We start from the raw sequence: 19,557 nt of genomic DNA on the forward strand, positions 1-19,557 counted from the left end.
AAAAAGCACTACTTCTGATATCTGTAAAACAGAGAAAAATAGAGGCCTGCTTTTTTTGAAGACACAAGAATTAAAGGAGGGAATTGCCACCAGAGCTTATGTTCTACCATAGGCCTCGTGAGAACTGCTGCTCATGTCAGTAATATGGGGCTAGGCAATATGAGTGCTAAAGATGACCCTTCAGAAAGCTTCTAGTTAAAGGAATGACTTGTGAGAGACAATAAATATTGGGACAGGTATAAAAGATCTAGTGAAAAAAATCACAACAATAACACTTTCCTGTTAAAAGAAAAAACAAACCGATGTTGCAAAACTTCACTGGGAAAAACAGATAAATAAATATCAGCACAATTTCTTGTAACAAATGATAGTCTGATTAAAAATGTCAAAATGAAATATTGTGTCATGTTGACATCAGTATTTCCCAACATATTGATTTTTAGAACTCATTTTTAAAAAAAATTCAATTTTTGATCCTGGTTTATATAAAACACAGATGTTGATCTATAGAAATTACTTGACCAAAAAATATTCTTTCTATGGACATTTACATTTAAACTACAAAACTTTAAGTTTCATTTGGAATTTGTTTTGGGTTTTTTGCAGGCCTTTCAAAAATCAGGTTTCTGCTGGATCTTAAACCAAGACAGCTCAAGGCATTCAGGAATAGAGGTACTGCTTATGTGCCATATTTTTCTTGACTGGAAATAGTTGCTGCAGGTGTGGAAAATATTTCCACTGCTCAGTATAACTTCCCTGACAATGCAGATGGTTCAAGGTTTAATTCATACTATTTTTCTAAAGAAATAGTTCAACGGACTGAAATGAAATACAGGTGTTCTCAGCATCGAACCTTTATTCTAAACATCTTAAAAGAAAAGGAAATTACTAATTGTACTTGCTTTAGAATTGACAGAGAAAGCCAAATGCAGCTGTTGTGCAAGTTTTAAAATTATTTAAAATGCCACTGAAGTGTCTTAAGTCACAGCAAATCATGGGCAGTAATGTATGCTAAAGAAAATGAACACCCTGTATCATGTAAACCCTTCTCTCTCAAAATACACACTCTTTAGAAAAGAGCCCACTATTTTTACAATGTATATTACAGGGATAAAATAAACAAATGAATCCATTACTGCATTAGTGTACTGAGTACATATTAAGCTGCTATGCTTGTTTTTAAAATATTTTTCTTCCTACCATAATGCATAACCTTGTGGAAAAAAATCCTATGTAAAACAGAACTGTTCTTTACAAATAATAATTAATTAAATATTGCTTGTTATGCAATATATATCCTAATAATATAGACATTTATAAGCACGCAAAATTGCACAGAGAAATGAAACCCAGATGATTTTATCGTCCCTATTTCAATATATATCTATATTCTTTAGGAAGTTTACTATAATTATGATTTCATATTATGTTTCTACACTGTAAAGATAAATGTTCCTGGATCAACTAAAGAGCTGAACATCATGCATTAACTAAAAAATGAACATATTTAATGTAGTAAAAAGCTGGGTAAGTATCTTTGAACCTAATAATAGAGAGTATTTTGTAATATCAGTGATGTTTCAAATGAACCCAGGATGGGTTCCTGGAAGAACTGACAATACCCAGTAGCAATGTTAATATTGTCAGAAAAATAATAAGGCAATGAATGTTTCCAATAAGAATACACTTTACTTCATTTTGGAGACCACTAATAAAGGTAAATTTTTGCATACTCTGATAGTTTTTCTCTAACAATGTATCTATACAGTTGCATGATCTTTAAAAATGTAATTAACCTATTTTTCTTGCTCTAATTACAAGGCAAAAGATTTGCATAGGTAAAAAGAAAAATTATTTTGTTTAGAGGGAAAATCCAAATTATGCCTGAAACCTAATAAATCTGCTGCCATGACAACCAGAGAGGCTGGTCTTACAAAACCTTTTAGAATTTATCCACATGAGTAGTTCTTACTCACTGTGCTAGTTTTGACCTCTCCCATTCTGAGTGACCACAGTAAGAGATGGAGCCCAAAGTCATGGACTAAATGAACTCAACAGAGATTTTGTGGACGTTTCTGGATATTTTACAAGGGTGGTCCATAGACTAAGGCAGTGATATCTGCGTGTTATATATAAAGATGGGAAGGGGGGTTGATTAATGAGGATGTATTGGATAGTGTGATAGCTGAGCATGATGTAAATGGTGTAGAATAAGGAATAATGTGCTGGGTTTAGCTGGAAGAGAGGTAGTTTTCTTTCTAGTAATTAGTAAGAGGCTGTGTTTGGTGCTAGAAGCATACTCACAATATAGAGATGTTTTATCTCTTGCTGAGCAGAGCTTCCACAGTGCCAAGGCCTTTGGTGCCTCTCATCTCACCCCACCAGAGATTGGGCTGGGGCTGCACAAGGAACTGGGAGGGAACACAGCTCGTAAACATGGCCCCAACTGACCCAAGGGATATTCTGTACTATATGGTGTCATAAAACACGTAAAACAGCATATAAAACAGGGGAAAGACAAAGGAAAAGGGGAGAAGGAATGTTCAAAATTATGGCATTTGTCTTCCCAAGTAGCCATTACACACAATGGAGCCTGGGTCTCCCAGAGATGACTGAACCAAGGGAAGTGGCGCATGAATTCCTTGTTTTGTTTTGCTTGAATGTGTGTGGCCTTTACCTACTAAACAGACTTTGTCTCACCCAGGAGTTTTCTCACTTGTACTTTTCTGGTTCTCTCTCCTGTCCCACCAGGGGGAAGTGAGCAAGCAGTCCTGCAGTGTTTAGCTTCCAGCTGGGGTTAACAAAAACATTCATGCAAGTTGTTCCCCTGGTTGAAATAGAGCTGCTGATGTAAGGAGAGGTTTGCAATGGTCAACTTGAATTTAGGATGCAGTCCTTGTTCACACAGAGAGTTGAGGGGATGAGTTCTGCAAGTAAGAGATTCTTTCTGACAGGGAAGATGACAGTTGTGGGTTGTGTTCTTCCTTAGTTTTGCTTATTGGTTCTTACACTAGTCACACATTTTAGATAGCAAAATACAGAAAATTTCTGCTTCAATGCACAAGTATATGTGATTTGAACCTTTACTCCTAAAGTCAAGGCTGATTCTGCTGAACCCTGTTGAAATATTGTCACACTACAATGTGTTTTTTCATCTGTGCGTCCTCCTGCTGCAATGATTTGAAGAAGCTGCATTACCATTCTTTCTTTAAAAACTGTCTTATGGAGTCCTCCATCATACAAGGAGGAGATTTATTGGAAACTATGACAAAATTACATCTTTTGAATTGTATTTAAGCTCTGATTCTTGTTCATGAGTCCTGCTGTGGCCTGGCTTTTGTGATTTGGCTTTATTTATCCTTCCCATCCTGAAAACCTGCTGCCAGGAACCTGTCCTCTCCATACCCGGCTGCACAGTCCACAACAGCTGCCACACAAACCTGCTCCTGATCTTTTTGCAGTCCCATCAAAAGCAGTCAGATTTCCAAGGGGTTGTCCTCAGAGTGGAGGCAGGGCCTTACCACAGTTTACTCAAGAACCACTCAACTTTCCAAACTCGGTGATCAACCAGAATGCATAAGAAAATATATGTTTCACATCACCGCTATATCACCTTTTAGTTCTACCCTAATTTCTAAAACAGAGACCCAAATAAACCAGTCTTCCTGGAAAATAAAACTGCTCTTCCATCCCAGTTTATTAATTGTGCAATACCTGATTGCCAGGCAATTTCTTGACAACGACCCTAAGTATTTGTAAGTCAGGTAGTTACATCTCCTTGCACTCCCCTAGCACCCTTCACCCAGGAAGACAAAACCACATTACAGCTATTAACAAAAAATATCTGGCAATGCCCACTGAAGGTATTTCTAATAATTCTCAGCACTCCTCTAATACACAGCAAAAGTTATTTGATGTGAGAACATCCCATACGGGATTTGTTTCTTTTATGACCTGGATAATAATTCACATTTTCAGCTTTCTGACATGTGTAAGAGGATCTGTCTCCCACTGTTTCTAAAACACAGCATCCAAGTCTGCACTTGGTGGTTGTTTCCCATGGAAACAAAATAGAATAAATCCTTTGTACCTGCCAGTACTGCAGACATTCAAAACCTTTCTGTTACTTTCATTTACTAAAATAATATTACTCATTCTTGCATTGATATAGGATTTCTTTTACTTCCCATTTTTGCCTTCTAGTGGTCAGTGCATGACTGAGGTGCGGGGAAGGTATAGAACCATCACCCCAGAGAAACAGACAGAGCAAGAGAAGGAGGAGGCAGAAGGAGGGGAATGGAGGGAGGGAAAAAGAGAAATGTCAAAGCGAATTCCTAAACATCCTCTTTAGCATGGAAATATGTACAGTGCAGCTGCAGATGTTCCAGTCCAAGTGCAAATGACAGCACAGGTGTGCACAAACACACACACACACACACATACACACTGTCACAAAGCAAGGGAGAAAGACAGAAATGATCTTACAAAGCTGCTGCAGTAATCAGGACACTTGCTCCTGAAAACAACCATGCAAGCAAACATTCTTTTGTTACATTTCTACATTTTTTTCAATTTTCATTTCACTATTGCTATTTTTTATACCTCTCACCACATGAGATATTTATTATTAAAATAAAGGAAAAAGGCCTTACCATGCAGTGCATCAGGAAGAGATGAGAAGCACAGAGCATGCTGCAGAGATTAAGCTCAGCATGGCATTCAGATATCCTTTGGAACTGAAGAAAATTGTCCAACCCATTCTTCCTAACAAAGCGGACAAGTTTTCTCTAGGCTTGAATTTTTCACCAGAAGACAGATCCTTACAGTGCATTATATTTTCTTCTTCAGGAGATGTATTTCCTCCAGTTAAGTTTCAGCTCCGCAATGCCATTTCCAATCAGCTCTAAGAAGTTCTTCATTCCCAGATTCACGGTGTCATCAGAGGGACTCCAAAGAAAATCAAAGAAAGAAAGAAAGAAAAGAAGAAAATAATACCTTACCAAAGCCCTGAAATTACTACACTGAAAAGGACAAGATATAAAAATCCTGCAACACCCCCTCATTTACTCTATTATCTAGGTGTTTCACAACAATCAGTACTATCTCTTTGGTCTCATATATGCAGTGCTGATCATTTGTAACAAAGGAAGAGGCAAAAACTTTCCCAATTTACACATGATGCATTTTCATTGCTGCTGCTCAACTGTATACTACCAAAAACCCCTTTTCATCCTCAGGCATCTTTAAAACCATCTGACAAAAACCACCTATCCCTTCCCCTTCCCAAAGAACATGAATATTAGAATTTCAAAGTGTTGAAGAAAATCTGAAAATAATAAAAAAATACAAATCAGACTCTAAAAGCAAAAGCCTTGAAGCAGGAGGCTTCTTGAGCAACGAGGTACTTTGCCTGAAGAATTTGGGGACGCACACATTAAATACCCTAGGGAAGGAGAAAGGGAAAAAGAACAGTGGCTAACAGAGTGTTTGGAGAAGATGGGGTGGGACCAAATGGGTGTCAGGCAGGAGTGGGATCCTGAGTCACCCTCAGCCTCCTGCCTGCTCGCTGACAGCAGCTCGGGCTTTCCCTGCACTTTCTGCAAAGCATATTAATTGATTCTGGTTGCCGAGCAACTAACTCTGGGGAGCCACATCGACGGCTCCGGTTCCAGCACAGCTCCAGCAGCAGCAGCATCAGCAGAGAGAGGGGATGGTCTCCCCCACCTCCCCTCTCCTCCTCCTGGAATCTGTCACCCTACCCGGACGTCCTTAGCTGCCCTGCAGGGAAGCTTTGCAAGGAAGAAGCCCTCAGCAGGGCAGCAGGGAGGAGCTGGGATGCTCCACCAGCCTGTGCTGCACTGGCAGGACTCAGGAGAACAGCCTGACCTCACACTGACAGCAATGCCCCTCTGCCACCCTGCTCGGGGTGCCTGGGCCAGCGGGGCTGGTAGCCACGAGGAACCCAACCGGGTGGGTGAATCAGGGTGGTGCAGCCGCCTTCTGAAAAGCAAAAATCATCTGTGATATGTTAAAATGACAACAAAGTCCCACGGTTTTCACAGAAACAGAATATCCTGAATAGGAAGGAACCACAGGGATCATCAAAGTCCAACTCCTGGCCCTGAACAGAATCCCACCACGTCCCTGAGAACCTTGTCCAAATGCTTCTTGAACTCTGTCAGGCTGGTGCTATGACCACTCTTCTGGGGATCCTGCTCCAGAGCCCAATCACCCTCTGGGTGAAGAACTTCTTCCTAATATCCAATCTAAACCTCCTCTGACACAGCTTCATGTCATTTGCTCTGATCTTATGTGAGTTTCTAGTTGAACACATAGCCACTTAAGCTGTGTCCCTGCAGTAACAGTAACTATTGCTTATTCCTGACCTCTTTATCGTGTTGAAATTCAGAGCAGACACTTGTCTGGCTGGAAGGGTGGACTCTAAACCAGACACACCATGCAGAGGAATTGCCTAGGTGTCTTTGACATGTTTTTGATACCAAAGGGATACCTCTGACAAAACTTTATAATTGCTTTAATTGATACATTTAAGTTCCATGGAAGAGCGAAGCAGCAAAGAGGCCATTTAGTTTTGGTCTATGAAAGAGATGGGATAACTGAGTAACTGGAGCTGGCTCAAAGGGGTTTCTCCTAGAGTGCCTTTACTGATGGCCCAGTAGGAGCAACACAGAGGATTTCTTCAAGGTTGATACCAAGGGGATGGACCCTGCAATTTGTGGCAGGGCTTCCACTGACTTCTGTGGCTCTAGAGTCTAAAAGAACTGCCCAGAACATCACAGTGTCTGAAAGAGGACATTTCCCTTGTGGTGTATAAATCCTTAGTCAGATCATGGCATTTGTTCAGCACTGACTAAGCTGTCTTGCTGTTGCACAGGTAAGATGTAAGAAATGAAAAGACCTCAAGGTTTCTCTCCCTGTGACCTGGCAGAAAGTACAACACTAGATCTTGGCCAAACTGCTCACGCACGATTACTGTCAAAGATCTGAGCTAGGTCAGCTCTTTATTCAGTTATAGTGATAGGATAAGTTAAAGGGCAAGGCCCTGAGAACTACCTTAGCTTGCAGTCACAGAGCAGAATTACCTAATTCTCCCCTTGAAAAACTCCACCCTGTATCTAGTAAGCCCTATCTAAGTGGCAAACACCAGGTCTTTGTGAAAAGGGACAGGTTATCTTAAGGAAGAGAGTTACTTTTCTGACAGTAGCTTAACTGCACCACACTGCTTTCATGCTTTATAAAGAAAGATCTACAGTTTAGCCTCATTTTCTTAGCAAAGCCAGATGCTTCACGTATCTTCAGAGCTCAGGAAACCAAGAGATCCTGCTAGCAGAGCTGCTGTTCAGTTCATCCAATATGTTTATTGATATGAGTGTATACTGGGAATTCTTTATCCCCCAAGTACCACATCCAGAGAAATACAGGAACATTTAGACTAAGGGAACAAAGAGAGGTGGAGAGATTTCACAAATTCTTGCAAAGGAATTATTAAGTCTATATTAATGGATTTCACCAAACACATAGTAAAGAAAGATTTCCTTTAGCATGATAAGTTGTTATTGTTTTATGTTTCCACTATTACTCCTTTACATTCATGCTGGTGCCTGTTTTTATCCCCAATACACTTTAAAAAGTGTGACAACAAAGTATTAATATTTTTATGCGCTTTGCTTTGTACTTTATTTTTACAAGGCAGAATACCAAACAGTGTTGAAATTCTTTGTAGTGGCGAAAATATCTAGAAGTTTTAGGGTAGGGCAGTTTGAAGGGCAAAAAAATAAAACAAAACAACCATAGAAAGAAAGCAAGTTAACAACAGGTGATTTCAAAATGAAAGCAAACTAGTGTGTAAGAAGGAACTATCAGATTATTAAAAAAAATTTAGGAGAGGTAGGTTTGGAGATATCAACATTTGTGCAACTTTTTAGTGTTTTCTTTTACAGAATGCAAGGCTGCTTAGATAAAATTCAGTATCTTACAGAAAGCAAGTACAGTATCCCTCTTTCACTTACACAAGACTTGAATTTAATCTCATAAAAATGCTTTTTATTATTCATTGAAAAGGCTGACTAATGCATATGTTCTATTCCTATTCCATTTTTTTATGTGTCTTTTCTCTTCTCACCTTTATATCTTTTCAATAGTAGCATTATCCTCTGAGAAAATAGGTGTCCTGTGAGCCTAAGCACCAGAGCAAGCTAGGACTGAGTCAGCCCTCATTCCCTGAGGGAATGGTACGACTGGTGTCCCATCAACACCTGGCAGCACTCTCCATGGTAAAGCCCTTGATCCAGACAGGATCCCTACTGCAGCACCTTGGGCACCAAGTAACAGGAGATGAAACAAGCATGGCACCGGGTTGGCAGAGCCCATTTCTGATCTTAGGCTCTATTGCCAGGATCTGTAGTGAGAGAAAGTCCCCAGGGAGACAAACGGGAAGAAAAAAGACACTTCTGTCAATATGTTCTAGTCCAGAGTGTAGGTAAGGGCCAAGTGGAAAGGTGGCATTTGTAAAAGGCAAATGAGTGCTGCAGCAAGCACGATGTGGTGGCTGAGGCCAAGGAACCAGTCCCTCGTTCTGGAGTGAGTGGATATCTGTGTGGAGGGACAGAGGCCACTCAGGGTGGATGGGCTCCTTACTGTGCTGGGCAATTACCTTCCTTTGCCCTGAATCACAGCAGAGGCCCTGGAGACTTGGGAGATGGGGCCACAGACTGTCAGACATTTGAGAATTTGAAGCAGAAAAATCTCTGGGGAATTCTCCCTGCAAGCCAGGAGCAGGGAAGACCAGACAGCTGGAAGCAGAGGTGCACCAGCCTTGCTCTTTGTGTGCTCAGGCTGCTTCTGCAGTGCCTGTCAGCAGCAGGTGCCTTCCACAGCACAGTGCAGAGGCCACCAAGTGACACGGGAAACCTCCTCCCCAGCTGACCCAGCTGCTGCCACAGCATGGTCCAGCCACTGAAAGCAGATGAAACAGCTTGTCGCCCTCTCAACCACAGCTTAATGCTATGAAGACCATCATTTTATTCCTTGCATGCCACACCTTTCCAGAATCTGTGATTTGAGAAGTGAATTAGATTTTTAAATGCAGTGTTGTATGTAAAAGATACAGTAATTTTAACAGAAATACAAAGATGTGCCCAGATAATGAAAATTATTTAACATATGAAATAAAAGGTATAATTCAATTATTAACCAAGTTTTGATTAAAATAAAAACTGGTGAAAATTATTTACAAATAAGTGTTCTGGGCATGTTTCTCATTTTGACCTTTCAAGATCCTGTGTCACATTTGCTATTCAGTCAATTACAGCACAAACAATTGAATTGATTTCTTGCCTTTTTAGTTTAAATGCCATAATACATGCAAGAGAGCCTGAGCTTCAGTAAGTGTATTTCCAGGTCATCAGCAATTAATTGAAAAATCTAACCATAAGAAATAGACCTTTATTTAATAAAAATATCCAAAGCATCACAGAGGATGTACACATAGTTCCATCTATCTGCAGAGTATTTAGCATTCCTAAATGATATTTTTAACATGTTGTAATTATATTATTAGCATAATAATTATTTTCCATATTCTATATGGCAAATGGTCTCTTTCTTTTCTATTTTCTATTTTCCATCAATGCAAATCACACTAAGATACCATAGTTGTCAAAAACTTATGACACTAACAAAATGGTATGTGGTAAATAAATGATAAGTAAAGTCAGTAAAATGAAAAGCATTTATGATTTGTTATTCTCTTTCTTTTTAAATAAATGCTGCTTTACTACAACTTAACTGCCAACTGAGTAAAGAATGATAAAAGGTTACAGCTGGTGTTTGATAATTGTTTGGTTTGTTCATACTTTCATAAGCTAGTCTGAAATAAATATTAGTAGATCTCACTTGTATTTCATTTAAGGAAAAGTAAACCTCTTACATTCACTGATTTCAATGAAATCACCCTTAATTTCCATCAGTGTAGCAAGTATAATCGATTGCAGTACTAACTTCTGTTCATGCAGAGTTAGCTTCAGTTTAAATTTGTTATGTACCAGTAATATAGCACTGCTTCCTTACATCACCCTAGCTCTAAAAATAACATTTCAATACTGTTGTATCAAAAATGTATGCACAAAAAATGTGACTACCTGGCTAGTAGCACAACCATTTTCATTGCAGAAAATATATACACTAAACATCTTTATTTCTTTAGAAAATGAAAATCTGCTTTGAAATTAACTTCTAAATTAACTTCTTAATTTCATACAAATGAAATACAAATGAGTGATTTCAACCCATTAAAATTGATATCTTGAGCTAGACTTCTATTTCATACATGCAATATGCAGTGGCAGTTGTATTTTTGGGAGGAAATCGTTGATATTGAACACAAGCTAGATGTCAAAATAGAGAGTTTTATCCTTATCCTCTGAAACAGGTAGAAAGATGCTCCCTGATTTCTATGGGAAGATGACTGAGCTGTGTTCTTAGGAGACTACTCCAGCCTCATGCAGAAACTGCTTAGCCTGTTGCACCAAACAGAGGCAGCCTTGCCCCTCTACAGCTGCTGAAATGGGCTAGTTCTGTGCTTACACTGAAGCACTCCAGAAGACAAGCACTGTGTTCTGAGAGGTGATGATGTGTTTGCAGTGTCTGTGCTCGAAGTGGAATCTCATCAGAAAAACAGAAATCTTGCCGTGGAGCGGTGTAGTAAGATAGGACATGCAACGCATGAATTCATTGAATCCCAAGGGTGATCATCTGCCTGAAATTCTTCTCTAGATAAGCATGTTCACACGTGGCAAAAAAAGCTCTCAAGCAGCAACAGTTATTACTGCTTAATAAATATTCACATTATTTCTCAACAGGCAATATACCCACTGGGCAAAAAAAATAATAGTATGCTAATGAAGGATTAGACAGACATGGGCTAAATTAGTCTTACTACAGTTCTGTTAAGCTTTTGGGTTTGTATTACATGACATTACTATTTAATGCCATAGAACAAAAATTTCTCTCTCTCTCACCTCTATTTTTTGTTTCTGTGTCTTTTTTTTTCTTTATTGTTTGTTTGGTTTTGGTTTTTTTCCCCTTTAGCAAAAGAGGTAGAGGTTTCCTTTGCTGGGTTAACTTCCAAGCATTAAAAAAAGTAACATAACCTGAATATTTATATGATTCACACCTAAACCTCTTAATTGCTACAGAGGATGCTGCTAGAATTAATGTTGCATAGCAGCCAAAGTAGTCCTGAACGTTATTCAATACTCCAAAGTATACAGTATGGGTGTTGTCATGATACAACACAGTATTTGAATAAATGTACGTTGAGGAATGTGACAGAAGCCAGATTTAAGCAGCTGCTGGCATTTCTATTCTGAATACAGCTGATCTCCAGAATACCATCATTCTGTCTGGTAAAACCTCTCAAATGTCTGTTCATTCTTTGCTTCATCGAAGACTCAGCAGCCGGTTTGGTTTTCTTTTCAGCATTACCAGAGGTGTCTTTGTACACATCCTTCTGGTGAAAATCACTTGGAACAGCTCAGAAAGTCTCTCAGGTTTAACAGAGAATGCCCTTTAGTTGGTGTGGAAAAAATCTCCATCAACAATCCTCTCTTTTAAGTCTTTTCTAAATAGTCACTCCATTGATTTGTATTTTAAAGGCTTTAGTGATGAATAAGGTCCCGGAATTCAGAAGGAATTCACAGAATTAAATGATACCAGCAAAATACACAAATACAGATCCACAATGTACTCTGAACTACCTCTTCTGAAAAAGAAAAAAAAGCAACCAAAAAACCACCAAACAAGACAAGTTGAAACCAACCTGAACATGTTAACTCTTTATGATATATCTGTTTCTTAAATATCCCAAGTGCTTTCAGGCTTTTCCTTGGAGCTGGTCTCTGTTTAATTAATTAATCACAATATTTGCACATCCTGAATGCTTTGTTTTAATGTCTCATTCCCTTCTGTGGATTTCTCAGCTGTGAGATTTTAATGAGAGCCATTTCTCATGTTTTTATGCAGAATTATTATACGGAGGAGAAAGTGATAATAACTCAGTCTTCTCTTAATTACACTTCTAATTATTCTTAGAAGTTTATTTATAATTGTGTCTGCCAGCAGGATTTGTTTCAATTATCATAGCCAGATTGGAAATTGAGCTTAAATGAATTCTTTCTGTAAACAACCATATTTTAATACAAGCAAACAAGAAGTATAAATATTTATTTTTTAACTCAAAATTCGTCCTTCTCTGATAGTCATTCTTATAAACAAAAATCTTAGAGAATAGTGTAAAATTTTTGCCCTTCAATACTAATAATACATAAGGTAGCAAATGCTCTCAGAGGACAAAAAAAAAAACTTAATTAAGACAAAACCTATTTATGGTCAAAGAGTCTTTTTTCTTTCCGTAAATGGTAATAAGGGCTTTTATGTTAAAAGTCTTCAGATAGGAAGCCTCACCTCTAGAGGCACAGCAATGCCATTACTCAAAGAGAATAAGTGTTCTTTCAAGGGTGAATGGGAAAGAAATATCTATTTTTGATGCTGTTAGATTCCCACTTGCAAGACAGGAAACCCCTTGTTTACCACAGTATTTCTACAATAATGCAGAAAAGTACGCTGCCCAAAGACCTCAGATTAGGAAATCCTGTTTTCAGGGAGAAACTGTTCAACAAAAATCATCTTTAGAAATTACAATCCTATGCATATTATTTCATTTTTCATATGAAATAACCTTATTTTAACCACAGTAATAAATCTAGAAGTAATTACAGGACAACTGAAAGAGATTTAGAAATGGACATTTCAGTATGCACAGATGGTTGATATACACATTCTCTTTCAATAGTATTAAATGTATAAAAGTTAGGGATTAATTTGGAGTGAGATCCATATCTTGGCTATGGAAAGGAATAATAGCTATTGTTAGGTAACGGGTTTGTAACCCGACAGACAGAAAATGACAATGTGCTATACTGCTTGTTTAAAATCCAGAGACAAACAGCTTGCCATCATATTAAACATGTTTCCCTTCAACTCCGGTCCCCTGCAAGCCCCTGCTCCCTCACCAAAACCAGCACGGGAAGAGAAGCCTGTGAGACTTACCTGTTTGCCTTCAGAAGATGAAGAAGTTTAAAGCATCAAAGTTCTCGTGACAATCAGCCACTAGCACTTAGCTTATGGGGAAATAATTACATTCTTCCATCTTTTAGCTTTCTCAGTAAGTGAAAGCTGGTGATGGATGCCAGCAGCCTTGTTAAAATATCACTGTAATCCGTTCAAGCTCTGGAGATTGCTTAGAAAACCAAGTCATAAACATGCAGTGTCTCTAGCTTCACAAGCAGCTCAGCATTTTCCAAGCGTGTGCACGTCTTCCTTTTCCAGTACTGTACTTCACAGAGCACTCGACCTATCTTCATTTGGGTAGAGAGAACACAGTTGTTGAAAGTAAATCCTCTGTGAACAGAAGTGTTCTGTGGGTTTGTTTTCTCACATCAAATAGTTATTATTTTAGGAAAGGAGACACCCTTTATGGTTTTTTTGGTTGCTGCTGTTCCCTCATCAAGAAAAAAAAGAATAAAAAAAGCTTCAAATAGAAAAGCAAGAAGCAAAGAGGATACAGCAGTTCAAGAAGCAGCAGGCAAGGATGGGTGTCTTGTGATTTCTTTGAGTTAATACTCCTCAGGGGGAGTTGAAAAAAGCACAAATACAGCAAAATCTGTCTTACAGAGTAAAAATCTGTTGTATAAGCCAGTCTCTGGCAAAGTAAAACAGCATGTGCATTTATTCCATTAATTTCTAGCATGCCAGAGTGCAAAGGAAAATGGTAGTTTTCTGTTTACTAACAGCAAACAACTGGGAAGGAGGAAAGAAAATTCAGTATGCATAACTTTTCTAATTGTTTCTGCTCTCCTGAGAAATGTATCAGACCTATTGTGAAAGCGGTATTTTTCAGTACCACGGAATATTTTATCATTATCAATATTTTCTGGAGCATATGTGGAGGATGAAAAATTAAGTGCTGCATCCCCTAGATGCAAACAGCACATTTGCGACTGGTCTTCCAGTAGCTTAAATGTAACAGGTCTTTGGGCTCTCTGGAAAATATGAATATGAAGAACAAGAATCATAAGTACTGAACACTTTGGAGTAACTGACCCAATTACTGGCACCAAGTGATGGGAACTTCAGCCTAAAAACCTTAATTCAAATCTCCCTAAAGCCCATTAAAACAGATTTTGAGAGGCTGTGGATGAGGACCTCTGCCAGCTGGCTCCTTTGTCCCTGGGCATCAAAACACAGCTAGATCACAAAATCACCAAAAACAACTTGGAAGGAGCTGGTTGAAACCCTGCTCTGACCTGAAGTTGTCCTGGATGTGACAGTGTGATGCTGGGTCTGAATCTGCTCAGATAATATATGCAGCACAAACACATGCCTGTTCCCTTCAGGGCCAAAAAGAAAACAGTCCATTTATTTGTAGGATGAGCCCAGTCACAGACCAAAATGCCACTGAGCCAAATGCTATTCAAGCAGAAAACAAAGAAACTCCTCAGCTGCATGAATTTACTGTCCAGCTGTCACCTTTGATACTTTCCACACATACTACCCACCTGCAGTGCCACCAAATCTTGCAGAACACGGTGTTCTTGACTTTAAAGCTTTCTAGTTATTAACCCAGCTATACTTTGGGTCATTTTTCCCCTTAGCAGAGCTTGATCTAGCCCTGTCCAATCAGTGAAAACATCATATTTTGAAAAAAACCAATTATCTCCTGTTTCCATTGCACCTTGTTGCTAGAGAGGTTGGAGTCAAAGTGCATCTGTGTTATACACGGAAAATATGGGGGAAAAGAAACAGAGCCATGTTTCATATTTAAGCTCTGAGGAACTGCACATGCCAACTACAGCAAATACCACATCCTTGGCACAGAACAAATCACTGATAGCTCAGGGCTTCGCCTCAAAATACTGTAGCACTTATTTTGTGTATTTCTTATTTTCCCATAGTCACAATTCTACATTTTGCTGCAATCTGAGTATTCTAGGCTTACATATTCATGAAAAACTGTCTTCCATTTGAGGGAGCTTCAGGGCCTGATCCTGTAGGGAAAGCATTTGCTCTTATGTCCCTGAGTATTAGGCATGCTGTCTTTCTGTATCTGATGCCCACGTGGAAGGCAAATACTCTTTCGAGATGCACTGCAACCCCTCTGACTCTGGAATAGCCACAGATAGGTAGGGGAGAACAGAGTTTTTTGAGCATTGAAGAGAAAATCCCAGCTCACAGCCCAGCCCAGCAACTTTCAGTGGCATCTTGAGTTGTGTCAACTCCATTCAGACCCTGCTGTGTCCCTAAGAAAATTTCCCTCCTCTTGTGAGCTTTGCAATTTGGCTGGGTGTCTGAGCCTTCCCACTCGCATAGGATTGCTTTCCAGAGCACCACATGCAGCACCCCTGAGGTGAAAAGGCAGTAAAGCAGGAATTGCATCATCTAAGACAGCACATGCAAGCAAACTGCACTTCCACCCACAGAGAAGCTGCCACAGGTGCAGCAGGAAGTGCTTTGTGCACAACACACACTGAACTGCAGATGAGGGGCTACTCCAGCACTGCCACTGCAATCAAGTCCCTGCTGTTATATGGCAGAAATCTCAATGCACCTCCTCTTTTCAACTCACATTTGACTTCTAAATATGCTTGCAATGCATTGTGTATTTTTAGCACGCCCAGGGTTCCTATTTTGGGTTACCAGCCTGAGAAATCATTGAAGAGGTCTGATGTTGAATGAACCTTTGTAAGACTGGTGCATTTTAACATTGGGCAATAGGAGAGGAAAAAAATTAGAAAGACAGATATAAGATATCAGTAGCTTCTTCCAGAAACAGAGGTCAGTGGCCATGAAGTTTGTCACTATCTTGTTAAGCATCAAGAACTTCAATGTTTTGACACTACAAAGTGCACCTGCCTCTGGAAATTATTTTGAATGTCTGCATTATCCCTCTTCCATCAGACACAATAATCTTTGTGCAAAAAGATTTGCTTTATATTCTATACAAAATACTTCCAGCACTCAAAGATACATTTTGGGAATAGAGGTCAACGTGTGTATGTCCCAAAGGTAGGATATTAATAACACTGGAAGATCTATAGTTTTCCATGAGACATGGCATTTCAGCTACTGACTGTAAAAAATTGAATTTGTTCCAAGGGTTGTTTTTGCATAGGAAGGTGACACTACCCTTGCAGAGGACTTATGGGTATTCCCCTCTCATCCTGGGAGAGCCTGACTGTCCCAGGAAGGACTCTGAGCATCTTTAGTGTTTTATGAAGGTCGGAAGGAACTGAGTACAGGTATACAAGCTCCTCAAGGAGCCAGGATCCTAACAAGCATAATATAATGCTGTATTGTGTCATCTAGATTTTCTTACATATTATTCCAGACTTGGAAAGACTGGGATCAATTAATTTTATAAAATACCTGTATCTCCCCAAGCACCAAAGACCTCCAAATATTATTTTTCTTTGTATCCTGCTCAGAGAATCCTCATCAAAACAATTCTTTCTCTGTATCTTAGCAAGTTGTTTTCATTAAATAGTATATCCTTGGTTTAGCATGATTTCCTTGGTGAAATATAATCAAATGGTGAAACAGTCCCAAGACCAAAAAGAAAATACTAAAAAACATAACTACTAAAAGTTAGCACTGTCCAGGGTGCAAAGCCTTGTGAGAGAGAACAATAAACAAGAAACACAAAGATAAACAGAGGTGGAAATTGGTGTCTTTAACAATAACATTGCTTTTATTTCTAGCCAGAAACATAAATCCTGATGCTCTCTGTGCATATCCATATTCATACCTGGAATAAATTTATTTGTGTTTAAAGAACAAGTCCCAGTACATGAGATTGAGGAAGCTGAGTCTACAGCTCAAGATTGTGCCTTAAGTTCAGCCATATTTAAAAATAAAAATCTGTGATCACTTCTACTTGTAGCTGCAGCAGCAAGAAATTGGAGAACTGTGTTTAATTTTGATTAAGCTAAAACAGTTCTTTTATGTCAGACATGAAATCAGTTCTAACACTGCAGAGCTGGATAGGCTGCCACTGGGCCATCTGGTGTTCCCTGTAAGAGTAGAACCTGAATTTAAACATATCCATATCATGCCAACACACGTGTCAACATGAATCTAAACTGACAAACTTTTTAGCTTTTTATTTATTGTCCTGTGTTCACTGTAAGTGCTCAAATATGAGAAAGTAAGTGCCAAGCTTGAGAAAAAGGCAGAATTTTCTTCATGGCTCAGAAACAGAAACCCTTTATCAAAGGAAATTTATTCTGGCCTTTCAGGTGCTTTAAGAGAAGGTTACAACACATTCCTTTCCGATACCATGCATGTGATGAATGGGGGAATACTGTAATAAGCTGCCAGGATATATCGATAAAATGCCATTTTTTCCTCAGACTTTCATGAACTCTATAGGGTCCACTCTGAAGTGAGCCAGGTCCATTAGCTCTTGAAAAAAAATAGGTTTAAACTGCTTGATCAGCGCTCAGAACCCTAAAAACAGAAGATAAATTACAAAATGGAGGTGAAACAGAAAGAGGATAATTGAAGGCCAAATCAAGGATAAAAACAGTGGCGGAAAGGCTAAGGCAGGGCTAAACATGTCAGGGAAAAAACGATCTGTGGGAAGATAGTTAGAGGTATAGGTTGAGGAGGCAAATGTATGACAGCATTGAAACTCATGTTAAAAGGAGAAAGGTGTGAAGCAAACAGCCTGGCATCCTGAATTCAGGTAAGAAGGCAGAAGACCCCCTCAAACTACAACTTGATCATGTCATTGAATTAACTGCCTCGGTCAAGTTCTCTTCTGATTCAATCCCTGGCAAAAATTGAGCGGGGGGGGAAGGACGGACGGAGAGTTATTTTAATTTGAATGCTCATCTTTTTAAACAGTTTTAGCCTGTCTTTCTGCACTAAGATTTTATTCAAATTTCTTACTGAGGGCAATTCTTTCAGTTCTGTGTTTGCTAGATGCCACAGAGTTGTCTGGGATCTGGATTCCTAGAACCAAATTACTTTCTTACCAAGGACTGGGTCAAGTTCTTGAAATCTGAGCTGAAGCAATTTCAGAAAATACTGCTTCACCCTTTCAATGTCATTTTCAAATTAAAAATCACCACCAACAAGCTGCCAGAGGAGCTGTTTAAGCTATGTAGTTCTGCACTGCACTGATATGTATTAGCTATGATCTTATGGATGGTTACGCTGTCTCATCTGACCAGAATGGCAATTTCCAGCTCAAAAGTATGCGAAAGTTGAGAGTGGTAGCTTTTAAGTTCTTTTGACTCACCAAACCACACCAGTTTATATTTTTTCCTTGCTTCATTTTTAATAACATGTATTGTTTTTCCACCAGGTGCTACTCATTCAGTGAGCGTAAGAGTTATCCAACTAGAATCCCAAAGGGATCACCACCATGGATGTAATGGCAACAAGTGTGAGACTGTTATATTTTACAAATATAAGCTTATAGGGAAGGAACCTCAGGAGGTCATCTAGCGAATATTTGACTCTGACCTAGTTTCACTTGCTTATTAGGAGTACCCAACTTGCTCCCAAGCTTTGCTGTTTTGCACCTCTTGAACAGATGGGAAAGACTTTTTTATTTCTTCTCAATTTTTTCTTTGACTGCATTCCTTCAGGAAAAGACAGTGCTTATTATGAATGTATTACAATCATTCTCACTGCATGCTAGACTGTAAAGTTCATAAAACAAAAAAAATAAATGAACCACAGATATCTTATATCAGTTTCTGTCTTGATTCACGCATTGCATGAGGAAGATTTTTGAGGTGGTAAAGAAAAGATCACATATGGAAGATTCAGCCCAGTCATCCATTCATGCAACATTTGCATTATAGAGCACCTGTGACCAGTTCTTTCTCCAGAGCACTTCAAAGAGTGTGTGCAGTGATATTTTTTAATTTTGAACAAAAAGAATGTTTGCATCCCATGTGACTCATTAACTCGACAGAGCCATAAAATGCCAATCGAGCTACATGTAAAGAGGACTATAATAGCACAATGAGTCTGTAGTTCTATTTCTAATTAACATGGCTTAACTAGACACAATGAGCAACCTCATAGTGTAAGCACACTCCTGTGACAGTCCTATGAAAAATAATCTGGAAAGGTTCAAAGGATTTCAGTCCAAAAACCTGGTTATTTTTTCTATCATCACAACTCCATTTCAACGTGCAGCTTTTGAAGGGAGCAGTCAAGAGCAGTACTGGAAGATGAGGGCCAGTATCATCATTACCCATATGCAAAACAGACACAACACTTACTTCCCACAAAAAGACTGTGATGTTTTCATTATCATTAATAAAATGCCTTACAATTCACAGATGGAAAACACTGTCTAAAGTCAAACAGTTCTATCCATAAGAAAGGTTTTGCTTTTCAGTCCACAGACAGCCACTGATTTGTTTTGGTCTTTCTTTTTCCTAGAGAATATTCTGTTGTTTG

At 38.9% G+C, this 19,557-nt stretch overlaps 1 protein-coding gene across 3 annotated transcripts in view; it reads right to left on the reverse strand.

Moving 5' to 3' along the window:
* The window catches only part of TUNAR (TCL1 upstream neural differentiation-associated RNA), a 157,502-nt gene that overhangs the window by 23,955 nt on the left and 113,990 nt on the right, over positions 1-19,557 (reverse strand). Inside the window, exon 3 of one of the 3 annotated variants that reach the window (XM_064423471.1) lies at positions 4,653-4,947. The exons of 1 other annotated variant lie outside the window; for it this stretch is intronic. In XM_064423471.1, coding sequence (XP_064279541.1) covers positions 4,653-4,691 — 39 coding nt within the window. In that variant the 5' untranslated portion in view covers positions 4,692-4,947. Of the gene's footprint in view, positions 1-4,652; positions 5,437-19,557 lie in introns of those variants that run through there. One more of the 3 variants, XM_064423472.1, reaches the window with a different exon arrangement.

The sequence above is a fragment of the Passer domesticus genome, chromosome 6 (genome assembly GCF_036417665.1).
Source record: "Passer domesticus isolate bPasDom1 chromosome 6, bPasDom1.hap1, whole genome shotgun sequence".
Taxonomy (NCBI): Eukaryota; Metazoa; Chordata; class Aves; order Passeriformes; family Passeridae; genus Passer; species Passer domesticus.